We start from the raw sequence: 17,342 nt of genomic DNA, 5'->3' as shown, positions 1-17,342 counted from the left end.
TTTATTCCTTCCTTTTTTTCTTTCTTTTCGATTTGATCGTAATATCGATTGTTATCTCGAGAGGATGATCAAGATAAAAAAAGATGGTAGAACAATGTCAAGGAAAGATTCAGATAGTCATGTTGATTTCGTCTGGAAAGTTAATATCAAATATATATATTGTATATATATATATATATATGTATCTATATAGTAAGTAAGTAAAACTAATTTCGTAAATCCTTTAATCTACACGTTTGCTTGGAAGCTGGGAAAGAGATTAAGGGTAGCGAAGTGAATGGGCAACCTTCCGAGTGTTTGATGGAATATGATGAACGAGGCACGCAAAACTCGCTTATTGCTGTACGAGATCAATGCGAAGGAGGCGAAAGCACGGCTCTGATGTATACCATTAAAAGCTTTCGAAAGTTGAGTGACAGAGCGAAACTTAACGAGCGAAGCTCGCTTATAATCGTTGTTTCGCGTATTTAATTTCAAGTAGATATCCATAATACACAATTTCTTCTTTCACGTATCGATCAAGATGTATAAACTATTTTTGTTAATATCAAAGTTTCAACTGTTTTTCAATGTAAATTTTTATCTTTTAAAATACATTTAAATTATGATGGTCTAGGTACCAAACCTCCCCCGACAATGCTAGCAATGCCTGGCTTTAGGCAATATGAACAATGCCTGATCCGCTAATTTTTCTTTGCCATTTTATGAACCTTTTCAGATTGATTTATAACTCGATATGATATTCTACGCGTAGACACAAGAATGTACTTTAATTTAATATAAGTTTCATTAAAATCTATTCACTTTTAGTATAAAAAATAAGTATCAAAACTTTTCAAAGAAATTGCAAAGATGCATAATTTACAGCATTGCAATTTCTGATATTGTGTAATCGTATGGCTGCGTGTGTCTGTGTCTGAGAATGTATTCTTTTCAACGTTGTTTAAATAGTAATTTGATATTCTATAGAATATCAAAGTATTATGTTCCATACCTAGGAAAAACTGGAAGAATTTTTCAATTTTCGACTTCGTCTGAAGGCTTCATAGTATTCATAGTATTCATAGTAATGCCATGGAATTACTAGCAATGACTGATTTCCGGCTTTGACGGTAACATATATATTGAAAAATATATATTCAAATGAGAAGTCACGGATATTCTTAAATATTTAATCGTTTCACTACCAATCACGTTACAAATTTATATCGATTGCAATTGATCACGAAATAAGTTAGGAATTATTAGAAAAAACTGAAAATGAACATTTTATATTGTAATATATTTAAAAGAAAAAAAAAATGAAACAAACACGTACTATATTCGTAACTTAATATTATTAGATTCAATGTATAATTCCATGTTTTTTTTTTTAAATAAAATATTAAAACCATAGAGTCAAGAAAGACGATTAAAATTTGTCTGCCAGTGAATGGGTTAACTTATTTTGTTTCTCTTTTTTTTTGTTCTTAAATTAGTTTTGTTAATTGTAATTAAACTCACCACCATAATGTTGTGCGAGTATAGAGGCGAAAACTTGTCCAGGACTTCGAGCTCCTCTATTGGTGGATGAAGTCGTCGATGGGCCAACTACGCGATGAGCTTTTTCTTCTTCGTCGCTACTTGATTGAGCACTATGACCATAACCGCGCCGTTCTCGCCATTCGAGGGACCGTTGACGGCGCAAACCACGGCCCCCATTCGAATGACCGCGGCCCAACGTTCCTTCACCCTCCATCACTGCAGCATCTAAACACAAATATTCAAATATAAATCATTAATAATATTGTTAACGAGATGTGTGTGTGTGTGTGTGGACAAAAATTTAAAATATTAATAATTTGATCACCATATATCCATTCTCATAGTTATGACATTGAAAAACTATAACACAGATTCTTAGGACTTGTTATCAAACATAGTGGTCAATCAATGTCGTTCAATTGTCACTGTAATTGTCAATTGTATAAATGATTATCAGAATATTCTCAGTTATATGAATTTATTCTACGTTGAGTAAGTGAAGGATAATTTCTGACAATTATTAGAATATTTGTTAATTGTCCAGATATCATCAATTTTCTATAGAAAAATCATCGGAACCATGATTTGCTTTTATATCGAACAGCATCACACTTCCTATGAGTATTTTAGCTGCGTTAAAATTAAAATTTCTTTTTTTTATCTTCAATAAAAAGGTAACCCAATAATTGATGCGATTTAATAAATTAACTGGAATAATAGTTATCGTTATATAATTATTATCAAATTAAATGAGAATAGTTGTCAAATGTTTCTTAAACAAAAATTTTCTTATCATCCAACGTCTTTTATACTTTTATCAATTTAATAAGATATTTGCAATGTACATGGGTGTTAGATAATCGAATGGTGGATGCTCATCAAAATTCCCATAGAATCGTCCGTCGGTAGCAAGTCCCTTGATTGTAAAGCTCGTTGATTGATGCTCTAAGGGATCGTTCCTACTAGTTTGAGATCACTCACTGTTCCTTGGACTATGAAATTTCAGTTTGGAATTGCCACCACGAAGAGGGGGTGGGTCTGTCTTCCTATCAAACCTCGTATCCTAACCTTTTTCAATCTTTCGATCTTTCTCTTTCCTTACTTTAATCAAATTTAACTCTATCGAAATTAAAGTGAGAGAAAAAAATATTATTTTGTCATTCTCTTATACGGAAAAAAAAGTCTATGAAATCACGAAAGATATCTTTATTACATACTAAAATTCTGCACTAAGAAAGATATGAAATACCGACTTTGTCTTTCTTTCTTTCTTTCTTTTTTTCTTTCCATCTACATTTCTCTCTTTCTCTTTCTCATCGATACTCTCTACGCAGAAAATAAAATTATTTTCAAACGAGCGCTTCGTTTCTTCCCTTTCAACGAACGAACGAACGAACGTACGAAAGAAAGAAAGAAAGAAAGAAAGAACGAATGAACGAATGAACGAACGACGCGAGAAGGAAAAGCAAGAGATCCGATAAGTAATAAGAACATTCCATTCCTTTTTGCAGTGATCCTTCCTCGAATTACATTCGAGTGCGTTCCACCCTAAGGAACGTAAGAAAAGAGTCGGGAGAATAAAGCGCGAGCCCTTGTAAAAAATAACTCAACAAAACAAACGACTATTTAATTAAAGAAAACAAACACCGTCGTCCGTCGTTGTTGATAGTAAGAATGACGAGGGAAAGAGAGATAGAAACATTTTTCTCTTTCTCTTTCTCTTTATCCCCCTATTCACCCGACTACCCCTCTCCTTCACTCACACTCTCTTTCTCTTTCTCTTTCTTTCTTTCTCTTTCTCCCTCACAGACGGAAATTGATCGGGGAATTTTCTCGGCAAATACAACGTGAAAATTTAATGAAACGAAAGCAAGGTACCAACAGCAAAGTACCACTACGCGCGTGGATACAGCAACAATAGAAAATACAACAAGCGTTCGACGAGTTCTACGTCTTCGCAACATCCAATTGCTTACCTTACCTTTGTATTTTTCCACTTTATATTACCGGCGGAAGAGTAATTTTTTTTTTCTTTACTTTTTAAAACCTCGCTATATTGGCATATTTCTATTGCTATATATAAATGAGAGAGAGAGAGAGGGAGAGAGAGAGAGAGAGAGAGAGAGAGAGAGAGAGAGAGAGAGAGAAAATGTGTATATAAAATGTATTTATAACTAAAAATGATTCATTAAAAAATACAAATGTTTTTATAAATATATATATAAATGATAAATAACGATTAACTTTTGAATGAGATAATAATTTTTATGAAACATTATTATAATGATAAAGTTAGGTTTAATTAATTAAGAAAAGAATAACTTGATACTTGAAATAATGAATTAAGTTATAACACGGTGATATTAAGACTATAATAAACGTTAATAAAGGATGAATAGAATGAAGGAAAGACCGAGGGATAAATAAGGTTTCTCTCCTGGAAATAAACCCTTTTGCATACGTAGACACCTCTTGTAGCCACTTTTCTCAAAGCTCAATAGTGACTAATAGGTCACATCGAGTCTCTTCTCGTTGCTCGTGCAAGGGTGCTTTAACGGTGTTATGTTTTGCCGTCCCTTCGTATTCTCTTCTCTTTCTCTCCTCTTTACGTACTAATTACTAACACCTATTTCGGTCTTCGCGTAAATGCCTCGAGAATTTCAAGAGTATTTTATCCGAAAAGTCTTATAAATTAATCAGAAAGTTTTGTGTAAAATATAATATATAAAGATTACAGAATAAATATTAAAATGTGAAATCATAAAAGGAGTAAATGTATATTAAATATGTCTGATTATTTTGTTTAATTATTATACGAATACTTCTACTATTTTTTTTTATTTTTGATTAATCGACGGTATGTATTTTTACAACATGTCATAATCGTAGATTTTATACAAAACAGGGACGCCGATGTTGGGATACACTATGTGTCATAACTTTGAAAGAATTTTTTTCGTTTCAAAGTTGATATAACGTACCGTGTTGGTCGTACCTCGTACAGAGTTTCGTTGGATATAAAAATACTCCGAAAAAAAAGAAAAAAAGAAGGGAGACGAACAGACGAACAGAAATAAAACGTGCCAAGGGCAAAGTATTTTTTCACGTGTTAGATTACATATGTATAGGTTATACGCACATACATATATGTGCAACCTGGGGATACGTGTTTCTCTCTGGTGGTACAAGATCATCGCTCAACATCAAATTTTCATTATTCAACTTATGCTGGCACCACCACGATGCTCTTTAATCCTGCGCTTTAACCTAAGGGTAAGCAAATAAAGATCGTCGACGTAAATTACAAGCAAACGAGGGAAGAGAGTAACTACCGAGAAGAGTAGATTCTGTGGTTTTACGTTCGATAGGGAGCAAAAGGTAAAGAAGAAGAAGAAGAAGAAGAAGAAGAAGAAGAAGAGGAGAAGAGTAAAATATAGAAAGTTATTATCTCGTCGTTGTCGATGGAAAAAAAAAACACATGTATAAATAAAAAATTGTATTTATCATTCTCTCTCTTTTTCGATAGAAATAACCTTAACCGAAACGTGCAATTTTTTCCCGATAGTGTCGCCTCTTAACGACGATTTCTAGCTTTTCACAAGCTAGGGAACAAATAAATGCATTGCGTGTAACCTCTCTAGTCACTTTATTTCCCGCAATCGTTCATGAAAGTCAATATATACGAGCAATCGAGGTCGCATCGACAACGAAGACAAGTACTTTCTATCAAAACGGAAACTGTATATATATATATATATACAGTTATATATATACACCAAGAGAGTGCTACCTGAGTTTCGCGAAATTGAGGTAGAAAAAGATTTAATGCGATTCCATGAACGGCGTCGTGCTCGTCGTGGAATAAGTTTGCACGATCGGTAAGCGCTTTTACGAAAATACCAAGAGAAGAAGTTTTCTAAGAAGGACGGGGATAGAAAAGGGAATGTTAAACGGTCGACGAATTCCATCGCGTTCGCGTTTCCACCACGTCGTTTTCGTTTCCCCCATCTATCCCGCGACTCGAAGTGGCTTGGACACATAAATCAGGCGTGAGAGAACGCGTCCTTCTCGTATTCTTACGAAAGGAGGTTAAAAATCTCAAAGCGTACGTATATATATACATACATACATATATGAATGCATACTTACTTACTTACATACATACATATATATATATATATACATATACTTTAAGCAGGAAAAGTCGTTGGTATCCTTAACACTCCTCACACGAGTGCTCCACGTGAAAAGAGCAAGAAAAGGAAAAGAGAAGGTTACCGATCCGACTTTCGGTCGTTAGAGAAGCCATACTATAAAAGGGCTTTAAGAGTTTCCCCGTGTTCGCGCTAGATTCAAGTAAGGGATTTGCATAGACTCCTGGTGTCCTCGTTGCTAAGAAATTTCACGAGAAATGTGGCCTGCCTTTTTAAACGGCATTTAATGAAGAAGAAGAAGAAGAAGAAGAAGAAGAAGAAGAGGAAGAAGCTAACACTTATTACGACATTGTTCGAGTCATCCTCCCTTTTTCACAGTTTTCTTCTTCGTATCGTTCGTAGGTAACGTAAGAAGGGCATCTGAATGCATGAAACATAGAGAAAGTGAGGACTCTAGCCTGCGTATCCAGATATCCAACGAGAAAGACTTTTGCATATTCATCGAGTATCTTATTATCTCTTTCTCTTTCGCTTCAACACCCTTCCTCAACCTATTCTTCCCTTTTTCATCGTCTTTGCTAGTCTCCTTCTTCTTCTTCTTCCTCTTTCCTCATCAAACGAATGAGCAAGAAGATGCGATTCAGGAGTTAGGTGGTAGACCAACCAACCAACCAACCAACCAACCAACCAAACCTTCCTTCCTTCCTTCCTTCCTTCCCATTGTATTCTCTATCTCGTACCACCCCTCGATTCTAGTGGTATCACGTGACCCTGAGATAATTATACGGCTTTAATCTCGATAACGTTTTCGAAAATGCGGGCCTCCTTTTGCACCATTTTGCCCCCTTTACGAGAAAGCCTTGATGTTTCCCGAGGGTTGCTTCGTCTAATTATTTACTTCTTCTTCTTCTTCTTCTTATCGAGAGAGAGAGAAAGAGAGAGAGAAAGAGAGAGAGAAAGTGATCATTTGTAAACTATATATATGTATTTATGTATTATACATATATTTCAAGAACTCTTGTTATCTTTATCGATCGTTCTTCGTTATTAGTTTTAATGAAATCTTACGTAAGTACAATATAATCATTTTCAATCACTTGGATTATTTTTACAACGTTAATATTCCTTTCTTCGAAACTTTATCGAAAGTGAAAAAAATGAATATGACAATAACTTCTTATTCAATTATTCTTAATACTCATATATCGACACTTTCAACATCTTCTGTCTGTCCACAGACGAATAAAAAACAAAAATGTTTCACAATTATGAGCTTGTAAATAAAATTCCAATTCTATCGCATTTAGCAGTAGGAAGGAATCAGAATGAAGAGAAGAAGAATAAAAAAGAATAAATAAAAAAGAAAGAAAAAAAGGAACGAGTGAGGGAACGATGATGATGATAATAATAATAATAATAATAATAATAATAATAATAATAATAATAGTAATAATTCTTTCAGAATCTAGACATCCCTTTGCTCTCGGTTTACGCTTTTACGTAATTTCATCTCAACAAAAAATTATTTCCATTGCGATGCAATTTAAATGGCTATGTAGTGGAAAAGCAAGGAAAAAGGAAAGAGAAAAAGAGAAAGAGAGAAAAAGAGAGAGTGAGATAGATAGTGAAAGAGGTGGTTAGGGAAAAGGATATTGGAAGGGAGAGAATTCACGAAGTTATACGATAAATTACGAGTGTGTACAATGTATTAATAATACGGTAAACCGCTACCGATCGTACTTCCAATCACGTTTGCAAATTAATTCGAGTACATTACTAGTAGTACCATGGGGTGCACACGTTAATCATGTTACATGGTATCGGTAACAACTAACACGAACGAAATAAAAAAAAAAACCTATTTATAAGAGAATAACTGATTACTATTCTCTTTATTTTTCTTTAGACGAACTTGTGAAAGAAAATCTCTTTACGATGAACTATGAAATTAACCAACGAATTTTAGGATGATACAAAATCAAGAGAACAGCAGCAATCTTTCTCTCTCTCTCTCTCTCTCTCTATCTCTCTCTCTTTTTTTCTTTTTTTAGAAACATACAGTATCCCGCGCAACCGTTGAAGAAAATTAAAATAGAGGAAGAGTAGATTAAAAAAAAAAAAGAAAAAGAATAGCAAAGAAGAAATAGAAGAAAAAGAAAAATAGTGATGGGAGGGTAGGATGTAGTCAGTTTAGAGGGGCAAAAGGGGGTGGGGGAGGGGTGGGTGGGGGTGGAGAGGTGCAGGCACCGGCATTTTGTGGTGCAGAATGTCAATTAAACGACGTGGCCGATTAACCATAACCGAAACCTCGACAAAGGCCGTCCGTAGAGGCTGCACGGTTTCGCACTCTGCCGGGTTCATCGCGCGATAATTTATATGGTAATTCCAGGGACGTAATAAGTCCCCCTCAACAAACTCTGGCTGCCACTATACACGCGTTCCGGCACACACCATAGAGATGGTTTACGAAAGAGAAAGAGAGATAGATAGATAGGTAGGTAGGTAGGTAGGTAGGTAGGTAGATAGATAGATAGATAGATATATAGATAGATATATAGATAGATATATGAAGAGCATAAGAGAGAGAGAGAGAGAGAGAGAGAGAGAGAGAAGCGTCCTGGCGTTGACCCCAGCTTCCATCGACGAAGTGGACGGCCTCCTGCCATGTACACATCATTACTAAAAGCGGTCATCGATTCATCGGAGTTTGACCAACCATAGCCACCACCCTCGTTCATCCCGTACGTATCTCTCGGTGCACCTACGTTACGTTACGTCCGGTAGGTTTTCACTATCTCTCTCTCTCTCTTTCTCTCTTTCTCTTTCTCTTTCTCTCACTTGCTCTTTATATCTCGCTCTGTTTTTATACCTTTCTCTCTCTCTCTCTCTCTCTTTCTCTCTTTCTCTTTCTCTTTCTCTCACTTGCTCTTTATATCTCGCACTGTTTTTATACCTTTCTCTCTCTCTCTCTCTCTCTCTCTCTCTCTCTCTCTCTCTCTCTCTCTCTCTCTTTCGATCTATCTGTCTATCTATCTATCACCTCCGTATATGGTCTCCTCCTATGTTTCGTAGGTAGTTACGTGCGAACGCACAACGAAACGAGCGTAACTCGGACGAACGCGCATATGAGCGAGCGAGCGAGCGAGCCATTGTCAAATTTTCCCACCAGCGATTGTCCGCCCGGAATTTAATTAACTTCCATCTCGTTAACTTTTGTCACCGCGTATCCCGTTCTCTCAGGCCCGTCCCCCTCCTCTCCCCCCCCCCCCCCCCCCCCCCCCATACCCACATTCCAAAATAATCCGGGAGATTGGAATCCGCGCGATATTAAATTTAGTTTCCCCCCGCCCCTCTACCCATAGTATACACGCGCTCTCTTTCTCTTTCTCTTGTTCTTGCATTTATACATGTATCTATCCCTTTCTCTAACTTTTTTTTGTCATCTTTTTAACTTCGTTACATTATAACTCTCGGTTTATCGTAATGTTCGTCATCGAATGTGAGAATATATTGTATTTATAAGAGTTTAATAATGAAATCATGTAGATTGATTTCTTGTACTTTAAAAGGTATATTATAACGTTAAATATTTGAAATGAATGTATATGAATTATATATTTCTCGATGGTATGAGATATTTTAATATAGACGTGTGCGATTGACGTACGATACCACTGTCGAAAAAAGAAAAAAAGAAAAGGAATGGTGGAACAAAGGGAAAGGGAAATGAAAATTAAAAAAGAAGAAAAAGGAATGAGAGAGACAGATAGATAGAGAGAGAGAGAGAGAGAGAGAGAGAGAGAGAAGAGAAAATGGAAAGAGGTAGAAACGATTATCGCTTAATTTACTACAAAGGGTAATATCGGTAGACGAAACTGTTCAAAGAGGCCATGTGCCCTATTGAAAATAAACTCTCCGATTGTCGGACCTTTCTCATCCCTTCGAGGTAGGAAAAAGAAAAAAAAAGAAAAAAGAAGGTTTAGCCGGAAGGTAAACGAACGTCGGACGATGGTTGCCTTTTGTCGTCGCGAACAGCTACTAGGCTAGGTAGCTTGTCACACGTTCGATCTCATCTCGTTCTTGCGGTTTTTCACATGTCTCTAAAAGCTATATGTTATTATAGATTTTTACGACTTTACCACGCGAATTTTTCCTAATTTTTTATCGTCTTCTCAAATTTTTTATCATCCACCTAGCCTAGAAAATTCACATTTCGTTATATTAATTTATTTAACCATATATAAATAGTATACATATATAGAATATATACGACAATTTTTATCGAATCATTAAAGATAAATTATGTAAGATGTTAGATAAATTGTAATTCAATATTCTCATTTTTAATTGATCGAAAAAGTTTAATTAAATGAACGTTTAACTCGACGCTCGATCTCTTCAATCCAATAGCGACACTTTCAAGTCTATTAACCAGGATCATTTGACAATTAGAATCAAGACTAAAGAGAGAGAAAGAGAGAGAGTAAGGTAGTGAAATGAAGAGATTCAGATCGTATCACGATCGGTATCTGTAACGATTGGAGATTGCCGTGAACGCGAATGCTTGAAGGATTCTCTTTCTGTAATCTACGAGGCAGTTTCATCTTCATTTGCCAAATGGACGGTAAATCCGCTCAACGTCGGCATCGTCACCGATTGTAGAAAGACGGTTTAACGCCACTAACGCTAGCGTTGCTTTACTATAACTATTTCTATCTCCATCTCTTTCTCTTTCTCTTTCTCTCTTACACATACATATATATATACACGTAAACCTCCGATGAGCTACCCTTTATCGTCGTACAGACGTTACGACGAAACTTAACTGCGATGTAAACCCACTTTGGTTCCTCCACGAATTCCCATTCTCTCAGCTTCTAACTAACGCTAAGTCACACGAGTCATTTAACGATTCTCTTGGTTGGATTACGCACCGGTACGATCAACCTGGCCGATCTGTTTCCCGTTGTCTCGCGGATATAACCTCCGATACAAGAATTTAGTATCGTTACGTTAACGAAAAATCTTGATTATTTTTAATTATATTTACAATCTATTGACTGAGTACTTGTTATTAATTATACTTACATATTGAATTACATAATTAAACTGTTTAAATTACTATAGATTATAACAACAATAAAATGTATTTATTAATTATGTAAAGTTACAAGCGTATTCTTGTCTTATATTTCTAACGTGTTTAAAGATGTTTATACTTGCCTCGTCAATTAATTTCTTATTGCTTAACATGTTCCCTTCTCTCGTTAAAGATAGAAAATAAAGTTAATTTAATTCTATCATGTGTGTGAAAAATATATAAAATATATTTTTCTTTCGTTTGGGGTGGGTATTAGGGAGGAAAATAGTCATAAACTTCGTAAGAACCGGATATAAATTCTATCTATATATATATATATATATATTAAATAATAGATATTTATGGAAATTGAAATCCCAGACTCTTCTCCCCTCCCCTTTTCCTCCGTTCCACCCATCATGGTATAATGGAAACAATTAAATTTCGGACGAGCGAACGCGTAAGAGCATTTATTATTTAATTAAATCTCGATTTAATCCTAAAAAGGTGTGTAATAATTGTCAGATGGGAACAACGATGTTAAGTTGTTGGGGGTAGGGGTGTGAGGGGGAGGGGGTGTTCTCCCGATAGATCTGATAATTCCACCTCTATGAGTTATAATTAATTTTTCCGATCGTAATCGAAAGTTCCGGCAATGTGTATCGTTCTCGATATGAAGTGGCGAGTACGATAATAAGCAACATTAATTTACCTTAATTCGTTATTGCTTATTAATCCGTCGAGGATGAATTATGAACCAACCCACACCCTCCCCCTCCACTCCCATCCCCTCACGCCACCCGTAAAAAACGGGTTACGCGTTAACGAAAAAGAATAGGAAAAGGATAATAAAATGTAATAAAATTCGTGTGTAGAATTGACAAAATGATTCGAGTTTTAAAAGCAACATTGTTCGAATCTCTAGAACGATATCTTCGAAGCGTAAAACCGATTTCAGAAATTGGATTGTTCTACGTTGCTACTCCCAGGAGCGTCGTGCGTAGAAACGGGAAATGATTCACTTCGGCTGGACGTCCACGGACGTTGGCTTTGGAAAAGACGTTTCTTTCTGGATTCTCGGAATAAAAAAAAAAAAAGAAAAAACAAAAAAAGTTTCTCGAGAACGGGGTAGAAAAGAAGACTTACAAAAACGATATACGTGCTTAGAATTTAAAATTTGATTCCAAGTAAAATACGTTATCTAAACTTATCGACAAATTTGTTAGACACGAGAAACGTTTATTTATCTCTAGGATATATATATATATATATGTAAGTGTGTGTGTGCATTGTCACATATTTTTAATACAGATATACGAGTTTGATTCGCTTATAATATAAATAATATAGATACAATTTGAAAAAGAGATTAAATACGTACTATATCGAACGATTTTCTATAGAAAGTTGTATCGAAGAAAGGATAGTACATATATATATATACGTGTTTAAAAGCAAAGTACTTTAACTTAAGTGAAACTTTGATCTTATCTACGTTGAAAGTAAAAAACGAATGTTTACCGTTACTTACAGCTCATTCTATAAAACAACTTAATCTTGACCGTTTCTTTTCATACATGTTTATTTACAACTGGTATATTTATTTATCTATATATATATATATATCTCTCTCTCTCTCGAATTCCAAATAAAATCTAAAACGAATCTATCGAAAAGTGAAAATATTTATTAACAAATTTTCAACAAAATTTTTCTGTCTAACATAATAACAAAATATACGTTATTAATTTTGCTAAGTAGTTATTAACGTTAAAAATTATAATCAAAAGCGATATATATATTAAATAGAGAAAGAAAACAGGTGTTGTCGTTGGCAATAAGCTCGCGATACTTATAAACGAAGAAACGTAAAAGCGAAAGAGTAAGAGAGAGAGAGAGAGAGAGAAAGCTTCGAAGAAACGTTGGTTGTACTCTCGTCACTTGGAAAGCCTCTTATATACCTTCGAAGTAAATTGTAAGTTTCTTATAAACGAACGGTCAACGCGCCAGCCAACACTCGCATTTTCGTTTGGAATCCCACAAAAACACGGTTTTATGCGTAAGAAGATTAAAGTCGTTATTCCGTCTCGGTGTCACCGGACAAAAGTGAAAATTCCTAAGGAAAGTCGCGACCCGTAGAAATACCACAACCACCACCACCCCTATTTCTCATCCCTCCCACCAACTCCCACCCCCACACACCGTTTTAACCAACCAGTATTCTCTACTCTTCTCGTTTAAATGTTTCGTTCTTAAAACCGCAACGAGACTCGAGCAAAGTGACGGAAAGCCGTTCTTGTCTTTCTCTCTCTCCTTCCCTCCCTCTCAGTCACTCTCTGTCTCTCTCTTTTTTTTCTTTATTTATTATCCTCTTTTTTTCTCAGACTACAAAAGAATCAAGCTTGGAAGAATTTTAAGTAAAGCTCGCAAGGACTCGTCCTTGCATTTCAAGGATCGCGAGAGACTTCATCTTTTCCGACAATTCTTTAATACAGAAGTAGGTAGGGGGGACAAAAAATGGCCGCAAAGTGTTCGTAAAAGGAAAGAAAGAGCTACGGGGGTAGGAGGGTGTAAGGGCTAAGGGATAGGCAAGGGGATATAAGGGGGAGGGAGGGAGTTGGGCGTGCAGAAAGAAGATAAAGAGCCATTAGGAGATTTTTCTAACGCTCGAAGGTAAGGAAAAAGTTGAGAGAGAGTGAAAGAGAGAGTGAAAGAGAGAGAGAGAGAGAGAGAGATTGTGATGAGCATTAAACGTTACGACGACATACATAATGGGTACTTACAATGACGCGTCAGACTGGTGGTCAGAATTTGCTTGTTAGCGTCCACGTATTCGACGGAACTGAAAGCAGAAAAGATATCAATGATTTAAAAATGTTTTATATCGTTTAATATAATATATTCAAATATTTAATATATATTATCGATGATTTTTCCGTACAATTAAATATAATTAATTTGTAGAATAAAATGTGTGTATTGATTAATCAGAATAATGTTGAAAATCATTTATAAATACGTATATGCATAATAATTTGTTCGATTTGATCGCATCATGTTATTTGGGAACTATTTCAAGAGAATTATTGTATCTTTATGAAAAAGATTTAATTTATCGGTTATATTTCGCCGTCATACATTATTTCAAATTAAATTAATTCGATATTATTAAAAATGAATCGTTAAATAATACTTGTTAAATCAACATTATACGAGAATCATTTATCGTTCAAATGTAATTCCTTAACCCTTTCGTTACGACAGTCAATTCTGACCTAAGAATGCCGAAAAGTGTGCAAATTGGCACGTCTGCAATCTTTGATATTCGCATTGAAGTTTTTTAAACGCCACCTTGCCGATATATTTTTACCTCTAGAATATATATACTGTATCTTAAAAAAAATATATATATATTATACTTTCAATATAGGATTAATTGAATAAGCTCCGATTGAAATCGAATGATACTCTCTAAAAATAAAGTTAAGAATTTTCAGGGCAAATAATCAACTGGTATAAACACTTCCTTGCATTGATGCCCTGTTAAATATTTCGAAAACAAGAGATATGTGTTACGATTTAAACAACTTTCATCAATTATGGAGATACATAATATAATAATGATAAAACTTAGAGGAACGTACACAATAAATGTGTTTGCATTATGTAGAAGTGAGTTGAAGAGAAAGATCATAGAAATTCGAGAGAAAGACAGATACAGAAAGAGCAAGAGAGACAGAAAGAGAGAGAGAGAGAGAGAGAAATAGAGAAATAGAGAAATAGAGATAGAGACGATGGACGATCGGCGAAATAATTCGGTCGTGGCGGCGATGTAGTAACGTCCGATGCCGGAAACGCTTCGTGCCTCGAGACCAGCATCCTCTCGCTGCGGTTTCCGCAACCTCCGTAGGGTCATTAGCCAACCATTCATTATGCAACTGCGAGGCAGTATTGCGTCAATATGGGGGCGGTAGATTGTTGGCCCAATCGATAACAATGCGCCGTGTTTGCCGCTCGGATAATCAACAGACGCAGCTTCTGCTGCCTCTATCTCCACCCCCTTCACCCTCTCTTTCTCTCTCTCTATATCTCTCTTTCTCTCTCTCTCTCTTGCTCGTTCTCTGTTACCTCCGAAGACCAAGCAAGTGGGAATTACAGTCTGCCTCGCACGAAACGATATTGCGTCCCGGAAGTGTTGCCGTTAGGTTTCCCCCCTACTCCATAGACATACACACACACACATACATAAGTCCTCGTTCCTTTACCAACGAGACTTTCTCTATACCAGCAAGGGGTTCCTCCTATCGCGTTGCTTCCCGCTCGTTTGAACGGCCGTATCCAGCCGGAAAAGAACGGTTCGGATGGTACTTTCGTTAACCGATTCGCGGCACAGATCCCGGAAATCCAAGCGTATTTCCGCAAATTCAAGCTCCCGCGTAAATAGCTGTGAGAAAGGTGGCTTTAGTATCTCGTATTTCACATTCTCTCTCTATTTCTATCTCTATCTCTCTTTATCTATCTTTCTCTCTATTTCAATTAGTGATTGGTTGTTGGTAATTCGTCCTAGGTAAAACATACATCCGTGTAAGACGAAAAATAAATAGGTTAACTTCGATCGAAATGAAATAAAAAAGGATATTTTTATACACTAAGATAATATAATATAATAGAGATTAAGTTGCTGAAGAAGTTCCAATAAAGGGACGAAACGTTTAATTAATCAAAACGAAGTTCTAGTTCTTTTGAATGTCCAAATTTCCTACGATAACTATTTATTAATAATTTTATTTTTGGAGACGGAGAGAAACAACTAATTGAATAATATAATAGATTCGTAAATGTAGACCAATATAATGTAAGAATTAATCGTAAATTCGAAATTAATGCAAACCGAATGGACGTTAAAAATGAAATCAATCGTAACAGCGAGATTTCGCGTTAATGAATAATTATGAAAGATTTTTTGCATAACCGAATAATATATCGTGTCAAATCCCAAATGATATTAGAAGGCAATGGAACGAACGGTAATAGCAAGAGACTCCTCTCTTACTCGACCTTTCATGAAACGGGCGCGCGTTGTCCCCTTTGATCTAAGTTTCTGGGAATGCAAGAGTAGATGGTAGGGACACCAAGGTACACCAACGTGTGCGTAGCCAGCGCCCAGGAAGTTGCGACTAATTTCCTTAGTTGGATTAGATTGTGAATTTTGCACTGCAATGTTTGAGCCGTCGTTTGTCGGTTGCTGCTGCTGCTGCTGCTACTGCTGCTGTTGCTGTTGCTGTGAACAACTCGTAAGGACCTTTACCCCCTCCCACCCCTCCTTCCTTCCTTCCTTCCTCTTTCTCTCCCACTCTCTCTCTCTCTCTCTTCATTTCTGCTAACACGCCAACGACAACGTTATAATTACCGTCCGTTCCATCTCTGCAAAGTAAAGAGAGAGAGAGAGAGAGAGAGAAGGAGAGAGTTTGACAATGTCGTTCTCCCATACTAGAAATCTACGCTTTGATCCACACCAAGGCGTCCCGTATGATATCGACATGTCCTTCGTGAAATCGTACGGCGACCACCGAAGATGATAATACCGACTAGTGTGTTCCTGATTTCACAAGGTAACGGCCTTTGATCTATACGACGAGCGATTACAGAGATTGCTAGAGAGAGAGATAGAGAGAGAGAATATCTAACTAGTCGAATGAATTATAACATTGGAAAATCCATATCGTAATTTCGTTTAACGTTAAATAGAAAATGTTGTGTTTTTTTTTCTTATTACATCGAATGTTCAACACAAATTTGGTTGTATATTACAAATTTGTCATAGATGTATTTCACTATATTTATATAATAGATAAATTTCATTCATTATGATTGATGACTTATGCGAAGAATCTTAAATTAGACTTGAATAATAATTTAGATAATCTATCTCGAGGACAAACTAATTACCAAAGTGAGTTATATCTAATTAAGATGGAAAGGAAGGTGGACCGGCGGGAAGGGGAGGGGAGGGGGGAGGTGAAACAAAAAAGAAAGAAAGAATGAAAAAAGAGAGAGAGAAAGAGAGAAAGAGTGAGAAAGAAAAAAGAGAAAGAGAGGGAAACGTTCCATCGTCGTGTCCATCCTTACCATCTGCCGAAACTATCCATCATCAGGAGAACGGTAGTCGTAAAAACGGTAGAAAAAGCCGTTTTTCTCGAACGATAACGCCATTTTTCACAAACGAGCGATCTTAATTTCGTCGCTTGCGAATCCGTCGTCCGATCGATCTCAATAAAATCTGCTTTCGGCCGATCTAAATTCCATCATCGTCGAACCCTTCGTAAAGGTTCCGTGATTCGTGCGTCGATCGCGATATCAAGGGTACACATAGATGTAGGATACATGCACGTATATGTATATGTAGTAGTGAGCTTGACGAGCGAGGCGTGTACGCACGAGAATCGAATATAATCCTATCGAAACGGTGCTCGATATGCACGCACGCGCGAACATTCATATACCAATATATATATGTATATACAATCTCGTACATGTATATACATATATATATGTATATATATATATATATATATATATATATA

The 17,342-nt window shown here is 36.0% G+C and overlaps 1 protein-coding gene across 1 annotated transcript in view; it reads right to left on the bottom strand.

Annotated features, from left to right (window-relative positions):
- LOC106787423 overlaps positions 1-17,342 on the bottom strand; it is a 217,659-nt gene that overhangs the window by 32,647 nt on the left and 167,670 nt on the right. Inside the window, exons 3-4 of the mRNA XM_014749766.1 lie at positions 13,542-13,600; positions 1,504-1,749 (exon numbers count right to left, since the gene is read on the bottom strand). Coding sequence (XP_014605252.1) covers positions 1,504-1,738 — 235 coding nt within the window. The 5' untranslated portion in view covers positions 1,739-1,749; positions 13,542-13,600. The remainder of the gene's footprint in view (positions 1-1,503; positions 1,750-13,541; positions 13,601-17,342) is intronic.

The sequence above is a fragment of the Polistes canadensis genome, unplaced genomic scaffold (genome assembly GCF_001313835.1).
Source record: "Polistes canadensis isolate GaletaPanama2010 unplaced genomic scaffold, ASM131383v1 scaffold_100, whole genome shotgun sequence".
In the NCBI taxonomy this organism is placed as follows: Eukaryota; Metazoa; Arthropoda; class Insecta; order Hymenoptera; family Vespidae; genus Polistes; species Polistes canadensis.
The sequence above is the reverse complement of the archived record's forward strand: the minus strand, read 5'-3'. Positions and strand labels throughout refer to the sequence as shown.